The 19,739-nt window shown below is 40.6% G+C and overlaps 1 protein-coding gene across 1 annotated transcript; it reads left to right on the top strand.

The window, feature by feature from the left end:
* Window positions 1-7,562: 7,562 nt before the first annotated feature.
* On the top strand, window positions 7,563-12,747 carry LOC307123128 (uncharacterized protein). The gene is made up of 7 exons (XM_079811534.1): window positions 7,563-7,864; window positions 8,024-8,332; window positions 8,446-8,529; window positions 11,583-11,660; window positions 11,963-12,079; window positions 12,157-12,182; window positions 12,268-12,747. The coding sequence occupies exons 1-7, from the start codon at window positions 7,825-7,827 to the stop codon at window positions 12,628-12,630; spliced, it is 1,017 nt and encodes a 338-aa protein (XP_079667660.1). The 5' UTR covers window positions 7,563-7,824; the 3' UTR covers window positions 12,631-12,747.
* The last annotated feature ends 6,992 nt before the right edge of the window (window positions 12,748-19,739 follow it).

Genomic DNA, 19,739 nt, shown 5'->3' on the forward strand with positions numbered 1-19,739 from the left:
ACTAGCACCCGGTTCATTCTGGTGGAAAAGGGGTAAGTGTGTTTGCTGCTGCGACCTGTCTCTAATGACTAGCCAAATGCAACATGAAATGGCATATCGGTCAACACGACATGCTGCTAAAACTTAAAATGTCTTACCTCAAGCTGCATTTGCAAAATTGGCATGCCAAGTTCACCTCTCTTCCCAAGCCATGACCGCATCATATTCTCCTCTTTCTCTTCCTCCTCTTTTTCTCAGCGCACATAAAAAACACATTTACCAAAGTGTGATTCATCTTGCTCTTTGTTTACCACTAGCGCATGCTGATGATGTTTTATTCTTATTTATAAAACGGTTCGTTCCAGTCCTTGATTCTGATTGGTCAATAGCTGTGTTTTATTCACGATAAAACACGGCTATGACCGCTTCACATTCAGATTTAGCATATTCCTTCAGGTCAGTCATATGTTCATTATTAAAAATCAGTTTGAATGTCCGCTGCGATATCACTGAAAATAACCCTAAACAAGCATTTCTTATTCGCCTCAATTCTTCTAATGCTATTTCCTTATTAGTCCTTTCAAACATAGTAATATACTTATAGTAATTAATTCATGACATACTCATATATGCTGTTCAAACCAGACCTCCGCTTTGACAAAGTACATGTCTAAATTCTGCTTTCACTTCTCTAAAAAGCGACCCTGCAAAGGCTGGTATCGGTTTAAGTTTAGCATAACGTCCAGCCATGGTGTAAATACTTGTTTGACTCTTGCTGCTTCTATAGTGTTAAAACCACAGTGTTGAGCTACACTTGCAGAATATACAACCAGAGGTCAGAGCAGATCCTTAGAAGAGATATTTCTGACATGATTAACATCTTCCTGATCTGATATGAACTTATAAATATTGGCAAAGCTCATGCATTGGGGGCTTGCTCTCTTCTTCTGTTCCTTTGCTCTCCTGGCAACATTATTTTAGATATTTGGTTAAGAACTTGTTTATTGTTACTATGTAACCGCACAGAACTTGTTACTGTGGTTTTTCAGTTTAATACCACTACCATGCACTAGGAGGCTATGTTGTATTTCTCCTCTTGTGTATAGAGCACGCAGCGATTATGGGTTAATACACAAAAGCGGCAGAATGAGTGACTAAGAAAGCATCAGAGCATCACCGTGAAGAAGTTCAGGTGCAAAAGGCAGTAGCTTTGCCAAGATAATGCATAAAACACTACACAGCTCCTTTATATCTTCTCAGGCTCCTTCAGGACATGCTGCGGGTGACACAAACCAAGTTTCCTAATAATATCCTATTGCTTTCATACAATACAGCATATTAATACTAGATTTTAAATGACTGACATGGGGAAAAGGTCAAACTATTCTGAAGTTATAGGCAAAAAAAAATAAATGTTCCATTATTCCCCAACACTAGGTGGCGCTGAGCCGAACCTCCTCAGGGCATGATGGATATAGAGTGGTACAGGTATGCCATCACTTTGTAGGCCAAATCGCAGAAACGAGTTAGCATTTTAGTCCGTTCCAGAGAGTGAAATCCACAAGTCCAGAGAGTTTAATCCCTGATTCAGTCCCAGAATCTGTTAATGCAGCCCCCGAGGTGATTTCAGTGGCCCCTGAGGGCTCCCCAGAGTCAAGTCCAGCGTCATCTACTGAATTCATTCAGCGCACGACTCTCACAGTGCATTATGGGTATTCTCTAGCTGCTGAGCGTACATCAGCTGTACATTCGTACATGGCCATCGTACATCGTATATGGCTGTCCTCTCAAATAGTGTCCTATTTAAAGGGTATAGGGGTGATTTCAGACAGAGGCCAGCCCAGCGTTCACCATCTCCAGAGTACTAATCACCTGTACATGTTCCCCATCAGCACTGCCATCAGTCTGCATTTAAGCCCACACCTCAGTTGCACACATTGCCTGGTCTCATTACAGACGCTGTAAGACCTTACATGTGCAACTTCCTGATCCCAGTGGTCTTCGTTATTCTCCCTTGTTATTCCTGAGAATCTCCAATCCGTCATCCATCTCCATCGTCACCTGGACTTCACCTCCCGGCAGCAACTGAAGTGTGTGTGTGTCCCTCCATCCTGGACTCACGACCTCCCAACCAACCTGCAAAGATAAGAGACTGATTCGTTCATTTGATAATACCGTTCACCAGCTAAAAGTCATATTCACTTACCTGTTTGTTTGTTCTCCTCTGCTGCATTTCAATAAATGTTTAAACGTCATCTGTGCTTGTCTTCTCTGAGTATACTTACCGTTTCAATTCTGATACCATCGTCTTCATTCTTCTCATCATGTTCATCGTTTTACTGAACGTGTGTCATAATCAAGCTTGTCTTGTCTGTTCATTATAGAGTTCACAAAGATCAGATTCATCTTCATGACTTGATTTGGTCTTATGTTTTTATTGTAATAATTGTGGCAGTGTTATATCTGTATATAGTTTAGTTTAAAGTGCAAAACAAAGAACTGATGTGACAAATCTGTCACAACATGTTTAGTTAATCTAGTGTCTCTGAAAGCGTCCCATGATGTACAGTCAAAACATCCTCTAAGATTCCTCGTTCCATATCAGTATGGTTGCTTGCTCAGTTAAGCCGCTGTTTATAAAGAGGAACTAAATGAATAGCATTGTGGTCTAAATCTCTTAAGGGGGATTTTGAGTACCCCTTGAATGCATTCTTATTACCAAAGCACAAATCAAGAACCCTTTCTCCTCGGTAATATAGTAATATGTTGATAAAAATGGGGCAGTATATGCAAATTCTCAAGTATGAATTTATGAACGTCTGGTGCAATGTTTTCCAACCAAACTGATCATATTTAACATCTGCCACAGCCCGGAAATTTGCCTATTTATAAATATAAACAATAGCAATAAAAAAATTGTCCAAACTCCCTAGGGAGGTAAAAAATGTCATAATGACAAGGACAAAAGTTTGATATCCCCAGAGATACCATCTCTCATTTACGTAAATGCAGTAGCGTACCGTGGGGTTTCAGCAGGGTGGCCAACTTTTAAGATCAGGTTGGACTGAGATTTTCTTTTCTTTTTTTGGGAGGAGGGGGTGTGTGTGTGTTGAGGTATACGTTATATAGGTTGAGGCTGACGGTGTATGACGGTATATTGATTCCGATTTCAGTATCAATTCATAGCCTACTAAGAGGAAATAAGGATATGTACGTTATTAACATTTTAAAATTTCACATTTAGAGAAATCTAGTGTTTGATCATATCTAAATATTTATTAAAATGCAAAACTGCAATACTTTTTTGAGCAACTACATTAGATACATGTATATTGATTAAAGAGCCATAAAGGCACCAGTGGGTAATGGCATTACAAATGGAAATTATTATTTTTCGAGCCACAAAATGACTCTAATTTGCCTCTTTGAATAAGAATTCTCTAATTTAACCTTAATTACTATACTAATTGTAATATAAATAATAAAAATATTAGAAGAAAAATATTTGAAGTGGTCATTAATGGACCATAATTATTGCACAAATAGTATTTAGTACCAAAATATCTCAAAATATTCAATACATATTAATGAACTAAAATATAGAACATTTATTCAATTGAAAAATAGTTAAGGTGTATGGTCACATTTGACCATCAATGAGTATGAGTGTGAGCAATGAGTAAGGAATACTTGAGGGCTAAATACCATAAAAAACATTAACATTAATGTTAACAATGTTGCATCTCCATCACTCTCCATTATAAAACAATCCTATATGGTTGATGTAATAATCAATGCACACTATGCTGAACTTTTTACCAAAACTTGCTGCAAACACCTGTAAAGTGGAGCTGTTGTGTATCAAGCCATTCAAATGTATTGACACAGCGCTAGAAGTATTGAGAGCTCATGAAGCTCGTGACCGCGCGCCGCCGGGAGATTAGAGAGCATGTGCAACTCCTCAACACTCTGGCTTTAACTGTTATGCCATATTAGCGCCAAAACGCTATTTATTGTTTGTATTTCGCGCGTGAGATTAAGTTGGGCAGCGTGAGAGCGTGAGACAGAGCCTGAAAGCGTGAGAGTTGGCAACCCTGGTTTCAGTCAGGGCCTTCACTATCGATCAACACACCCCACACACTGCCATAACAACACCACACACACCATACATACCGAGAGAAGCTGTGATAGTTGCTTGGAGAGCCGTTTGGACCTTCGGCCGCACTCCTACTTCACTCTCTACATTTTCTCTGCAATTCCAGTGAGATTCGATCAGCATATTGTCTCAGCTGCCAGAGTTGTATCCGGCTATAGCGTTGAATCCCAGTCACTGGGCCGATCTGCTCAGCTGTGGCCGTGTGTTAAGATCTGTGTCACAGCAAATGAGCCAACAACAGCAGCTCATACAGAAGCAGACCGAAACACATCCTTAGGGGCTCCAGGAGGTTTCAAAAGTCTCAATTTCTATTGAGATGCTAATGCTAAAGAATAACTTTATCGACATAACACTAGGAGGCTTTTTGCTTCAATTAAACATGAGATGTCTTTGGCACACACTTGCCAAACAGGAAGTGAAACTACAGCCAAAGGAAGAGCTTTGAGGCTTCAGCTAAACACACACTACATTTCCCACAATGCAACGCTTCTCTCAGAGCTCATATGATGGAGAGATCTTAATCTTATAATATATGAAATATTATTTACAGTTTCTGTAAACGCCAGTGTTTTTGTCCATGCTGTCGATTACCACAGAAAATAACCCTAACCAGCATTTCTTATTCTCCTCAATGCTTTTACATTTTCAATCGCTTTGGCAAGGATTGTTTCCTTAAAATGTTTGATTTTTTCCATAATACATGTTTTGAAATACATTTAAAAAAATTATTTTGTATTATAAAAAGGGAAACAGAAAAGTACTTGAAGATATTACAGTTTTTTCTGAATGCTTAAGCGCTAATCGTGATTCTTGTAGCACAATTTCTAAAACTATTAATACGTATAGCAAAACCACTCACTGAGTTTGCAAAACTAAAAGCACAAACACTGCTTTGCACTCAGTTTGCAATTTTGTAACACACACTTTGCAAAACTGTAGGCACAATTCACTGCACAACACTCTTTTTGCAGAACTTTAAACACAACTCACTGCTTACACTCAATTACCAAATTTCCAACACACTCCTAGCAAAAATATACACATGTATTGCTATCATTAACACTATTTTGCCAACTTAAGCTGTCTGTGTGGAGTACAATGGAAGGAGCACTAAGAGTGAGAAGAGTGAGAATCAGAGGAGGCCGAGGGAGAGGACGTGGAGGTGAAGAAGTAGGAGGAAGAGGAGGAAGAGGACGTGGAGGTGAAGAAGTAGGAGGGAGAGGAGGAAGAGGACGTGGAGGTGAAGAAGTAGGAGGGAGAGGACGCGGAGGTGAAGAAGTAGGAGGAAGAGGACACGGAGGTGAAGAAGTAGGAGGAATAGGAGGAGGAAGAGGATGTGGAGGTGAAGAAGTAGGAGGAAGAGGAGGAGGAAGAGGACGTGGAGGTGAAGAAGTAGGAGGAATAGGAGGAGGAAGAGGACGCGGAGGTGAAGAAGTAGGAGGAATAGGAGGAGGAAGAGGACGCGGAGGTGAAGAAGTAGGAGGAATAGGAGGAGGAAGAGGATGTGGAGGTGAAGAAGTAGGAGGAAGAGGAGGAAGAGGACGCGGAGGTGAAGAAGTAGGAGGAAGAGGACGCGGAGGTGAAGAAGTAGGAGGAAGAGGACGTGGAGTTGAAGAAGCGAGAGGGTTAGAGGAAGTTAGAGGAAGAGGACAAGGAGGAGCAAGAAGAGGATGAGGAGGGGAAAGAGGAAGGGTAAGAAGAGTAAGAAATAGAATAAGTGATGACATCAGAGCTACAGTAGTGGACCATGTCATCAACCATAGGATGACACTGAGGGAAGCTGGCCAACGGGTTCAGCCTAATTTGAGCCGCTACACTGTGGCAAGCATCATTAGGACATTTCGAAATGAGAATCGGTAAGTACTTTGTAGCACTGCCATACTCTAATGAGAAACACAACAGTACCATACATGCAAAAATACTGAAATTGTTACTTTACAGAATTGCTAGACGTCCAGATGTTGGGGGCAGAGGAAGAATGTTCACTCCAGAGCAAGAGACCCATATAGTGAACATGGTGATTGCCAATAATGCAATAAGACTGCGCGAAATACAGCAGCGCATAATTGATAATGACACCATCTTTCAAAATACAGTGTAAGCACACAGTGTAAGCATTTCTGCACTAAGTCGTGTACTTGTGCGCCACAGAATAAGAATGAAGCAAATTTACAGAGTTCCTTTCGAGAGAAACACAGAACATGTAAAGCAACTGCGATATGACTATGTGCAGGTAAGCTATAGTTCATTGGTTCTGAATTTGGAAGTGCATAGTGTAGTGCTGTGCATGGGCCTGATGTGTTGCATTTGTTTTGTCTTGTCCAGAGAGTGATGGAACTAGAAGCAGATGCCATGGGACATGAGCTACTTTTTGTAGATGAGGCCGGTTTTAACCTCAGTAAAACCAGGAGACGTGGCAGGAACATTATTGGACACGTGCCATCATCAATGTCCCAGGACAACGTGGTGGTAACATAACCATGTGTGCAGCTATAAGCCAAATGGTGTTGTTCACCATCATGCAACCATAGGCCCATACAACACTGCACACATTATTGCATTCCTGGACACCTTACATGACATGCTCACTGTTCAGAGACCAGAGCATACCCGATATGTCATCATATGGGACAATGTTAGTTTCCATAGGGCTGCTTTGGTCCGCAACTGGTTTACAGACCACCCATTCTTCATGGCCCTCAACCTCCCTCCATACTCTCCATTCTTAAATCCCATCGAGGAGTTCTTCTCATCCTGGCGCTGGAAAGTGTACGACCGTCATCCTCATCAACAGGTGGCCCTTTTACAGGCAATGGAGGAGGCATGTGGAGATATTGACCAGGCATCCTGTCAGGCCTGGATACGGCATTCAAGGAGATATTTTCCCCGGTGCCTTGGACTGGAGGATATCACATGCGATGTGGACGAAATTTTGTGGCCGGACCCAGAAAGACGACATGATGTAGGCAGAATTTTTTTTTGTGTGTTTTTTTTTGTTTTGTTTTTTGTAAAATTACTATTATGTTGTTCTGACTTTGTCTTGGTTTTGATGAGTGTGAATAAACACCAATACTTGATGTTTGGGTCCTTGTATGTTTACATGACACTATGACAAAAGTATGTCCTCAAATTGACACTGTACACAGAGAAAGCAAAAGCCAGATGTGTTTTGTATTCATACCATCAGTGTGTAGTTGGCACATTGTGTGCTTAGTAGATGATGGCTTGTGTTTACTGTTTGATACGAAAACACCATTTTTACGAAGGTGTGAAGAGTTAATCTAGCTGTGTTCGCTTTTGCAAGAGAACTACAATGTTTTGATAATTGGGTGAAAGGTTTTCTTATTTGTGTGTAGAGTTTTGCAAAAATAGCCAATAGTTACAAAAAATATGCTTAAGCAATCAGAAAAAACTGTAAAGACAGAACAGAAACAGAGAGGACAGGAAACGGGTTGTGGTTGGTGAATTCACAGCTAAAAACTGAGAGGCGTTTTCACACCTAATGCCTCGTGGAAGCGTTTCACACGGTCACTGAATCGTATTTGACATACATCACCTGAGACGAGAAACAAGCGTATTATTTTACTCTCCGCCGACAGATGAGAGCAGTTTTATTGGTGTTTGAGTTTCAGAAAGTGCTGTGAGGAACTGCTGAGAGTTTCAGACTGATTTACTGAACTGATGAAGAAATGAAGTTCCTGCTGACAGTTTGTGTGTTTCTGCTGACGGGTAAGTGCTCAAGATCTCTACTAAACCTGTTTATTATCTAATATTAATATATGTAATGTGTGTGTGTGTGTGTGTGTGTGTGTGTGTGTGTGTGTGTGTGTGTGTGTGTGTGTGTGTGTGTGTGTGTGTGTGTGTGTGTGTGTGTGTGTGTGTGTGCAGTGAGCAGTTCACTGTCTGTGGACATTACAGTGACAGGAACGGAGGGACGACGAGTGAACATCACATGCCCTTATACAGAAGGATATAAAAACTATTACAAATACTTCTACAAAGGAGTTTACAGAGACAGTGTCCTTATCCTGCAATCTGATGGTGTAAAGACCAGTGGCAGATTCTCACTGAAGGATAAACGTCAGATCAGATCATTCACAGTGACCATCAGTGACCTGAGGATGGAAGATGCTGGACCGTACGGCTGTAGAACTGGATATGAACACTACCATCAAATCCAGCTGAATGTGATCAGAGGTGCCTGATATTCATTATTAAACTACAATCTGCATCATCATTCATGTTTATGCTTCATGTAGTTAATGATTGTGTTATTAATATATTTGTTTCTGCGTGTCTGCTCTTCTCAGCTCCAAAGAAAACAAGACCTGTCCAGATCTCAACATCCACCATTCATCGATTCACAACCACCAGCTCTGACCACACCAGCACAGGTACCTGCACACACACACACACACACACACACACACACGTTGGTGCAACAGCATTATGAGGACTCTCCATAGGCGTAATGGTTTTTATACTGTATAAACTGTATATTCTATCCCCCTACACTGCCCCTGCCCCTAAACCTAACCCTCACAGGAGACATTCTGCATTTTTACATTTTTAATAAAACATTGTTTAATATGTTTTTAAAGCGATTTGATTTACGGGGACATTTGAAATGTCCTCATAAACCACTTTGATGTTGTAATACCAGTGTAATTCCCATGTCATTATACAAATTTGTGTCCTCATAAATCACATAAACAAGCACACACACACACACACACACACACACACACACACACACACACACACACACACACACACACACACACACACACACACACACACACACACACACACACACACACACACACACACAATCACACTCACACACACACACACACACTCTCACACACACACACACACACACACACACACACACACACACACACACACCAGCACAGGTACCTGCACTCACTCACTCACACACACACACACACACACACACACACACACACACACACACACACACACACACACACACACACACACACACACACACACACACACACACACACACACGCGTTTGTTTTTGTGAAATGTGAGGACATTCCATAGGCGTAATGGTTTTTATACCGTACAAACCGTATTTTCTATCCCCTTACACTGACACACACACACACACACACACACACACTGCCCCTGTCCCTAAACCTAGCCCTCACAGGAGACTGTGCAGTTCACTTTCTGTGAAAAAAACTCATTCTGTGATTTATAAGCATTTTGAAAAGTGAGGACATGGGTAACGTCCTCATATTTCACCCTCTTTTTGTAATACCTATGTCATACCCATGTCATTATACACATTTGTGTCCTGATATTTCACGAAAACATGCCCACACACACACACACACACACACACACACACACACACACACACACACACTGACCACACCAGCACAGGTACACACACACACACACACACACACACACACACACACACACACACACACACACACACTGACCACACCAGCACAGGTACACACACACACACACACACACACACACACACACACACACACACTGAGCACACCAGCACAGGTACACACACACACACACACACACACACACACTGACCACACCAGTACAGGTGCCTGCACACACACACACACACACACACACACACACACACACACACACACTGACCACACCAGCACAGGTACCCCCACACACACACACACACACACACACACAGACACACACACACAAACACACACTGACCACACCAGAACAGGTACCTACACACACACACACACACACACACACACACACACACACACACACACACACACACACACACACACACTCACTCACTCACTCACTCACTCACACACCAGCACAGGTACCTGCACTCACTCACTCACTCACAGACACACACACACACACACACACACACACACACACACACACACACTGACCACACCAGCACAGGTGCCTGCATTCACACACACACACACACACACACACACACACACACACACACACACACACCACTCACACACACTGAACACACCAGCACAGGTATCTGCACACACACACACACACACACACACACACACACACACTGAACACACCAGCACAGGTACCTGCACTCACACTGATACACTCGCTCACATCTTTACTCATTTGAAAATATTGTTAATGAGAAGTTACTGTGTTTACATAAGTTTTCATAACTTCCATCAAAACATTAATAGTTAGTCTGATTATATTAAAAACAGAGATATCAAAGCTTTCACACACATTTCTGATGTTACATACCCCGGGTGGAAAGAGTACTGAAAAAGCAGACTCAAGCAAAAGTACTGTTACTTGTCAAAAAATGTAGTGCTAGTAGAGTAAAGGTAGGCTACCTGTCCTAAACACTACTCAAAGTAGGAGTAAAAAGTAGCCCTTTTAAAAGTACTCAAGACTAGTGAGTAGTGTGCTATGAATGTTATTCCACCTTATACCCTGCAAATTAAAAATGTAGCTTACTTTTTTATGGATGATTCTCAGTAAGGACAAAAAAAATGAGATTTTAATTTATTTTAATATTTTAATATTTTGACTGCTAGCACTAAAAATAGAGCCATGTAATATTTGAGAAAGCAACCAATAATCTGGCAACATTTATGACAACCATTCTGTAGAGGTTTTCTTGCGGTTAATTAAAAAAGGTTGCAAAGCTTGTACATTAACAATTTTACGTAAAAAAAAGAAAAGTCCCAGAACTGATAATTCGTCTTAGCCAATCACGTTGACAGGAAAACATATAATGTAGTGACGGCAGGTTTAGGAAAAGTAGCACAGTAAAAGTACCGATACAGCACTTAAACTGTACTCAAGTAAAAGTAAAAGTACACTGTTTTTAAACTACTTCATAAAGTACAATTCCTGAGAAAAACTACTCAATTACAGTAACGAGAGTATTTGTAATTTGCTTTTTTACCACTGCCTGCATATGATCATGATGCAATTCCTGTAATTTCATGTTTCCAGTAAGTTCCCACTGCACAGTTCATGTCTTCCTCAAACTTGCACCAGCTAGGAAACTCATCAAATTTCATCAGATCTCCAACTTCTCTCATTTGACTTCATGTAAAAAGAACCATGGCTTTGATTGATAGTCAGAGATCAAGTTCATCATCACATGAATCAAATGTAAAACTGAATGTCTGACTCCATTTTACAGCCAGAGTTTTCTTTAGCAGTTTCAGTTTAAAAATCATCTCTTAATGACAGTAATAGCAGCGTCACATGAGCGCAGCTTTACTTCATTTGTGTTTTTCATGCGAAAAACGAGTGTCTTCTAATGTAATGTGATTATCAGTCATCAGTGTGATGAACAGAAAACACATCCTCCGTTCATATGCAGCAACAGTGTTATGTGTGTTTGTCTACTGTGATTATATCATCACATGAGCGGCTCATCAATAGTGTTTCTCTCCGTCAGTGACTCATCAAACAGAAAGTGAAACAATAGGAACAAGAACAGGAAATACTACAGAGGAAATCTATCAGCATAACTCTAGTAAGTACACAAACTACATACATTACCCATAATGCAACGGCCTCATCTTTGATCACATGATCGCTCTTTGAAAGGAATTTGGTTTGAACATTTGTTGAGACACATTCAGCTTTCATGTGGTTAACTTGGTTTGAGATCAACCGTAAAGAGAAGATATACACAATATAACAACTAAATATTTACAATATTACTATATGTTTAAGAGGACAATAATCAAAATGATGGATATGAATTATAAGTTTGTTAGACAGTATAATGAGAATCAGCAGTGTTGTTTTCTCATGTTAACATCATGTGTTTAGCGGTGCGTACAGGCCTGTCTTCTGTTGCTGGTGGTCTGGGTTTGGTTCTGCTGGTTCTGATTCTGTGCTCTGGAACGTTCCTCATCCTGAAAAAGAGGAAGAGGAAAAGTGGGACAGGTACAGTTTGTCTGTGGCTTTAAATTCCTGTTTTTAGTGTTTGAATTGATTTGACTCAGTCTTTTCTTTCTCTTCAGCTACAAATGTGCAGTACAACACAGAGGTGAGTGTTAAAATCTTTACCTGTTTTTAACAGAGAGGATTATTTATATCAACTATTAAATTATTGAGTATGTGTTGTTTTTCAGACTGACTGCATGTATGAAGAGATTCCAAACACAGACGCCGCCGCGGTAACGTCTTCATCCAATCAGACGCCTGCACCTTCATCCAATCAGACGCCTGCATCACATCTCAACAACAATTCTATTGTTTACGCCACAGTAACCAATCAGCAGCCGGATTCAAACCCTGGTCACGCCCACTCAACCAATCAGGTGACAGATACAGACTGTGATTATTATGCCAATATAAAGTCGCCTGAAGCAACAGAGGACAGCAGGACAGAACTGATCTACACAACAGCAACACATCCACAAAACATCACAACAGACGAGGGTCCGATATATTCAGCGATACAGAAAAAGACTGTCCACAGACTTTGTGACTGATGTTCCATGTAAAAATTAAATCTGGTAGAATCTATACTGAATTGATATTTTTGACACTTTTCTTGTTACTGTTATCAGTATTATATAGAGTGTATACTATTACTAACCAAAAAAGTTACTAACAAATAAAAAATAATGTAAAAATTACACACAATTCAATATTCTTTGTAATTCGTACTCCTCATCTACAGTTCAGCTAATAGAAATGTCAAATATAGCAGAATGCTGTGATTTACGGGTTAATACACAAAAGAGTCAGAATGAGTGACTAAGAAAGCATCAGAGCATCACCGTGAAGAAGTTCAGGTGCAAAAGGCAGTAGCTTTGCCAAGATAATGCATAAAACACTACATGTCTCCTTTATATCTTCTCAGGCTCCTTCAGGACATGCTGCGGATGACACAAACCCAAATTTCCTAATAATATCCTATTGCTCTCAAACAATACAGCATATTAAAGGTGCCCAAGAATGATTTGAAACAACATTTTAAATCGTTCTCTGGTATATACATAGAGGGTATATGGCTTATTTAAGGTCAATAATTGTCCAGATATGGTCTTACAGGTCCATTTACAACTCTAGAAATCTTCCCCAGGATGAAATGGTCTGTTTTTGCCTTATTTGGAAGGGTCATGAATATTAATGCAGAGTTCTACTCTGATTGGCTGTTTCACTGCGCGGCTCAATGACAATGGAGAGATTAGGCATTCATCCTTATTTGTTTGAGCCTGTTTCTGACGAAGATGCAGATTTTGAGGAACAACAACATGTTTTGAGATTGGAAATGAACGCTTCTGAATGATAAATTAAGTCTTTATTTTAATTAGGAACCTGCAACATTACGTCCATACCAGAACTTCAGCCTAAACGATAGCATATAGCATTAAATATACACATCAGCAGTCATAACTTTTTTAGCATTGTAAAAACATTTTAATTATTGTAATGTGTCCCTGTATGATTTTACAATGATAGCTTCTTCACTTTGAATCACACACTGAACTGGGTAGCGCTTAAATATGTTGTTTGTACAGCAACGTTTGAGTTTGACAGTAGAGTACTGATTTTATTAACAAATTGACTAGAAGCCTTATCAAATTACTATCGTTTCAACTTAAATGGTGGAGAAGGTGACGTTAGCTAGAAGGATCGAGTGAGCTATGTGTAAGCAACTAAACTAACGTAGTACGTTACGTATCTACGGTTGTATTTTGTAATTTATGACAACACTGGCATGAAATAATATTAACCTTTGTCATTAGACATATTATTTAGTTATGTAAACTACTTGGATTATCCTATTGATACTGTACTAGCATCTTGCGTTGGATCTGGACAACAACGGGGATAATATCGTTAATGTTGTCTCTCTAAGAAACTTTCAATTTAATCAGAAATCGTTTAGACAGTCAAGAAGTGGATAAAATCACTACTTACTGCTTGCAGGTATACGGTTGGAATTGCCCCTTTCTTCAGTGTCGGACGCTGAGCAAAGCCTGCTTTATATTGTCCCAGGTTTGAAAAACTGTCCGTGGTGAAATGGGCTGAGCAAACTAACAACTTTGAATTAAATTGTCGCGGTATCCGATTATAAATAAACTACATCCCCTGCACAGCCTGGAACATAACATTTGTTTCCATGATCTGCCATGTTCGCTATCCTCGCGTGCCGCTTGTTATACGGCTGCGCAGTTTCGCCTCACAGTGAACATGTGCTGGCATATGCAAATGTTGGGGCCGTACATATTAATGATCCCGACGATTGCATCATTCTCGGTGTTACCATGGTGTTTTTCACAAATTAGATTTATATATGAAGGAGGAGGCAATGGTGTTTGAGACTCACTGTATGTGATTTACATGTACTGAACTCCTGTTATTTAACTATGGCAAGGTTAATTACATTTTTCTTTCTAGGGCACCTTTAATACTAGATTTTAAATGACTGACATTGGGAAATTGGGTATCATTCAGCTTGATATCAAACTGGTGACGGTCAAAACATTCTGAACCATTCATAAATGTTCCTTTATTCTCCAACACTTGGTGGCGCTGAGCCGAAACTCCTCACGTACCCTCAGGGCATGATGGATATAGAGTGGCGCAGGTATGACATCACTTTGTAGGCCAAATCGCAGAAACGAGTTAGCATTTTAGTCCGTTCCAGAGAGTGAAAACCACAAGTCCAGAGAGTTTTATCCCTGAGTCAGTCCCAGAATCTGTTAATGAAGCCCCGGAGGTCATTTCAGCGGCCCCTGAGAGCTCCCCAGAGTCGAGTCCAGCGTCTGTCCTTGCAGCCCTGGAGAGCATTCCTGAATCTGCCCCAGACACCAAGCCCAGCCAGTGGAGCGAACCCATACTTCCATCCATCCATCCATCCATCCATCCATTATCTTCCGCTTATCCGGGGCCGGGTCGCGGGGGCAACAGTCTAAGCAGAGACTCCCAGACTTCCCTCTCCCTAGCCACTTCCTCCAGCTCTTCCAGGGGCACCCCGAGGCGTTCCCGGGCCAGCCGGGACACATAGTCCCTCCAGCGTGTCCTAGGTCTTCCCCGGGGTCTCCTCCCGGTGGGACGTGCCTGGAACACCTCCTTGGAAAGGCGTCCAAGAGGCATCCGATATAGATGCCCGAGCCACCTCAGCTGGCTCCTCTCCATGTGGAGGAGCAACGGCTCTACTCTGAGCTCCTCCCGAGTGACTTAGCTTCTCACCCTATCTCTAAGGGAGCGCCCAGCCACCCTGTGGAGAAAACTCATTTCAGCCGCCTGTATCCGGGATCTTGTCCTTTCGGTCATGACATTTCCAGAAGTGCCACTATTAATACCCAAACCCCTCCCATCCCACCCTCTGTGTCAGCTGGCTCTTATGGATTCTCAAAGCCGGCACCTCCATGGTCAGCCCTGAACAATCCCCCTGGACAGTTGTCCATCCTACAAGTCCCTCCCCCTGTGTTTCCTGGCTACTCTGGATCTCCAAGTTTTACTCCCCACTTGACCTCCCAGTTGGTACCTCCTTTGGCCTGATTATCCCAGAGCCCCCTTGGACTCCTTCACCCAGTGGGGGGCATCCATTGGGGTGGGGAGTAACTATCAACTTGTCTGTTTTATCTTTGTTAAATGTTTCTTTGTCTGTGTTGACCATGTGCTCCTCTCATCCTGCCTCCTTATTTCCCGTTACCATGCCACCTTAGTTTAGTCCTTGTTGCCCTGATATGCTTGAGTTGAGCCAGTTTTTATTTGCCAGGGTTGCTGCAGGTTTCACCAAGTCAAATTTAAGACTTTTTAAGACCTTTTTAAGACCATTATGAATTAAATTTAAGACCTATATCACACAATAAAAAAACGTACAAAGGAAATGCAGAATCACAAAATTACTTGCAAAGCAAATTAACTTATTCAAATTGAACAAAGTATTAGTAAACTTGCACTTCCTCATCGCTCAATCTCAGGATTTCATATATATATATTCATATAATATATATATATATATTTTTTTATTTATTTATAAAATTTTTTCACTCCTTCTGAAATCAAAGTTTTGTGGTGGTCATTTCCAGTTTTGTTGTTTTTTTCATAGGATGCCACATTTATCATATTAGATGCACAATAGTCACACATGACAATAAAACAATGAATCTTGTTTGGTATTACAAAAAAAGGCTCTAGGGTCCAGTGGTGTGCTATCTAGCTTTAATAACATTATCGCTGGGGTGGGAAATATGACCAAAATCTTACAAGTAAGCAATTGCTTAATATAAGTAGAAAGTTCTCAAGTAAATGGTCATTAATAAAATAAGAACTTATTAACCAATTACAATAGGACAAATAAATACAACCTAAAGATACGGATACAAACAGTGCTTTAAGTTGAAGTACCGTTTTTTCCCTGTTGTTGTTTTTTTAACATTAACACACAGACAGGAGCGGGTATAAGCTATATTAGTACGCTTTCACTTTAAGAACTACAGTAATGTGCAGATCCAATACTGACACACGTCCCTTTTTTACTCAAGAGTCAAGACATAACCGCCAATAAGAACAAGGGATATGAATGTGTATATGAGCATTCAAGAGTAAGCCTGGAAATAGACACATTCGGTACACTCGCGCAAACTGACAGGCGGCAAACGCGTGCACAAAATCCACAGCCATTCTGACATCGGTCTGTGTGTCTACCGATTTGAGTTTGTGGTTTACATCGCTTTTTAATAACTCTTTTTAGTGTTCTCGGACGTATCATACTTTTGTTTGATCATTATGCGAGATGGCAGGTGAGAAAGATTCACCTACGCTTTCACGATCGCGTGAACTGGTGAACTGAAGCTAAAGAATAAAATCCGTTTAATGCGTCTGTGGTACAATCCGAAAGAGACCGGCGCCAATAACATGAAAGCTGATTGGCTGCAATATAAGAGGCATGCTGGTCTCATTTGTAGTTGTAATACAGCGAGCTATAGTAGGACCAGCGAAAGAAAGAGCTACAAAGGCCCGGAATAAACACACACACACAAAAGCGCTACGGGAGCATTTCAATGAGCATTAGAGGTAGCGTTTCATGGACGTAGGATAATTTAAGACCTGTTTAAAACTATTTAAGACCTAGAACTCAATGACTTTTTAAGGCCTAAAATTTAGATTTTGAAATTTAAGATTTTTTAAAACCCCGCGGCAACCCTGATTTGCTCTTGTTTTTCGTCTCGTGTTGGTTCCTGCCCTGCTTCCTGGGTCCCCCTGGTCGCTGACTCTCCTGACCTGACAGCCAGTCTGGTTTTTCTGCAGTTCCTTCGCCAAGAGCTGAGCCTCTGGTTCCCTGAGCCGCTGCCTTGTCTCCATATATGGATATATGGACATATATGTTGCCTTAGCATCTAGAGCTGCCTCATCCCGACCAGCCTGTTCTCCTGTGTGCCCTGCCCTTTTGTTTGGACTGTGTTTCTTCCTCACCTATCTTGTGCTGTGCCTTTCGTTAATAAATATCAATAATTATTTATATAATATAATGTACTAGTATAAAAAGGGCAACAGAAAGCACTCACAGATATTAAAGACAGAGCAGAAACAGATAGGACAGGAAACGGGTTGTGGTTGGTGAATTCACAGATAATTTCCTGGTCAAAACTGAGAGGCGTTTTCACACCGAACATGAAAAAAAATGTAGGCTACCACAAATGTAAACTCTGTCATCACATACTCACCATCATGTCATTTTTCTTTTAACTTCCAAACACAAATGAAGATATTCTTTATGAAATCGGAGGGATTTCTGTCCCTCCATTTAAAGTCATTCCTCTCAAACTTAAAAGATCCAATAAATGTCATAAAGGCATCGTAACAATAATAAATCGAGTGGTATAATCATGATTTTATGTAAAGCTGCTTTTGAATTTTGCATGTCAAAAGTGATATAAAATAAAACCGGACTCTGAACAAATCTTTCTTATATTGTCATCTCTGTCTTCAGACAGGACCATTTTCAACCTGATGTAAAACTTTCATTTTCTGATTTAAAGGTGAATGTATATTGTATGGGTCATTAGCATAATCAAACACAATTGCAAAATACTGTTTTCAAGCAGGTTAAGAGGAGGCTCAATGAAAAACCGGCAGCAGGAAGTTGCTGCTACTAAAACCGGATGTCGGCTGCCGTTTACAACCAGAAGTAGGAGGTAGCAAGGCAAATAATGACAAGACAGTGATCGTATGAATAATACTCATAATTATGTTTTTGATTTTAAAAGATTAAATAAATTAATTTAGTATTTACAGACTAAATGTATGTCTATCATTAACTATTGCATAACGTTTTATTAATAACCATGTTTAGAAAAAATAATTTACATTTACATTTATGCATTTGGCAGACGCTTTTATCCAAAGCGACTTACATTGCATTCAAGGTATACATTTTATATTTTTTCAGTTCTTGCTTTCCCTGAAAATCGAACCCTTGGCGTTGCTAGCGCCATGCTCTACTGTTTGAGCTACAGGAAAGGAATAATGTAGAACATATATAATATAGAAGTAATAAAAAACATGGAGCAAAAAAGTAGATAAATGCAAACAACATTATCTTAACATTAGGTTTACTTCTTTATTATCTTTATCAATTAGTCGTTCACTAAGCCCTGCCCTCCTTAGTTACTGTTGCTATGCCTAACAAGCTTTCGCGCCTGGCCCGTCTATTACAGTATGTATGCGCCGGTGTCAGACATTCTCAAGAACATAATTAGTCATTTTTGGCGAACAGGTGAAATATCTGAGAGAGCAAGACAAAAGTGACTGCAGTATGCATTCGAGGGATATATCCAAGACATAATATGCACCTGATTAGAGAATAATTTCATGAAAATTGAAGCCAAAGCCTATCGGTCCTATAGGTCCCCATAAGCTGACCATTCAAATGGGAAACTTATCTTTGGGAAACTTAATTAGAAAATAATCTAATAATTCTAAATCAAACAGCTTATCCATACATCTTGTGGGATAAACACAAGACATTATTAGCCTGACCACTTTGCAATGCAAAAATATGCTTATATTTTTATATATAAATATATATACTCCCACACTGCTTGATCCATGCTCGGCATTTCTCCCCTTGGGTTTTAGGTTTGGGGAAGGGAAAAAATTCCACCCCACCATCCAAACTTTTAGGATACCGGCTATCAGATTTGCACAATCCATAAGCACAACGATTCGGCATGTTTCCCTCGCTCGAAAGCTTGACAGACCTTCCGTGCCTAGTTACGGTTGCTAAGCCACGATTGGCCTGTGGTGGTTTTCGGGTTTTAGCGACAGGTCAATTAGTGAACAGAAAGGGATAGTATTAGTAGTCAAGTTGTATTTTGATTATACTCTGAGATATTGATACATTCAGAATAAACATTCAGCAAACTCATCCTGCTGAAAGAGCCACAGCCACCAGGGAATACCGTTTCCATGAAAGGCTGGACATGGTCTCAACAATGCTTAGGTAGGTGGTACTTGTCAAAGTAACATGGATTACTTCACATGGATGGAGGACCCAAGGTTTCCCAGCAGAACATTGCCCAAAGCATCACTGCCTCCGGCTTGCCTTCTTCCCATAGTGCACCTGGTGCCATGTGTT

The sequence above is a fragment of the Gobio gobio genome, assembly GCF_949357685.1.
Source record: "Gobio gobio genome assembly, chromosome: 3".
Classification (NCBI taxonomy): Eukaryota; Metazoa; Chordata; class Actinopteri; order Cypriniformes; family Gobionidae; genus Gobio; species Gobio gobio.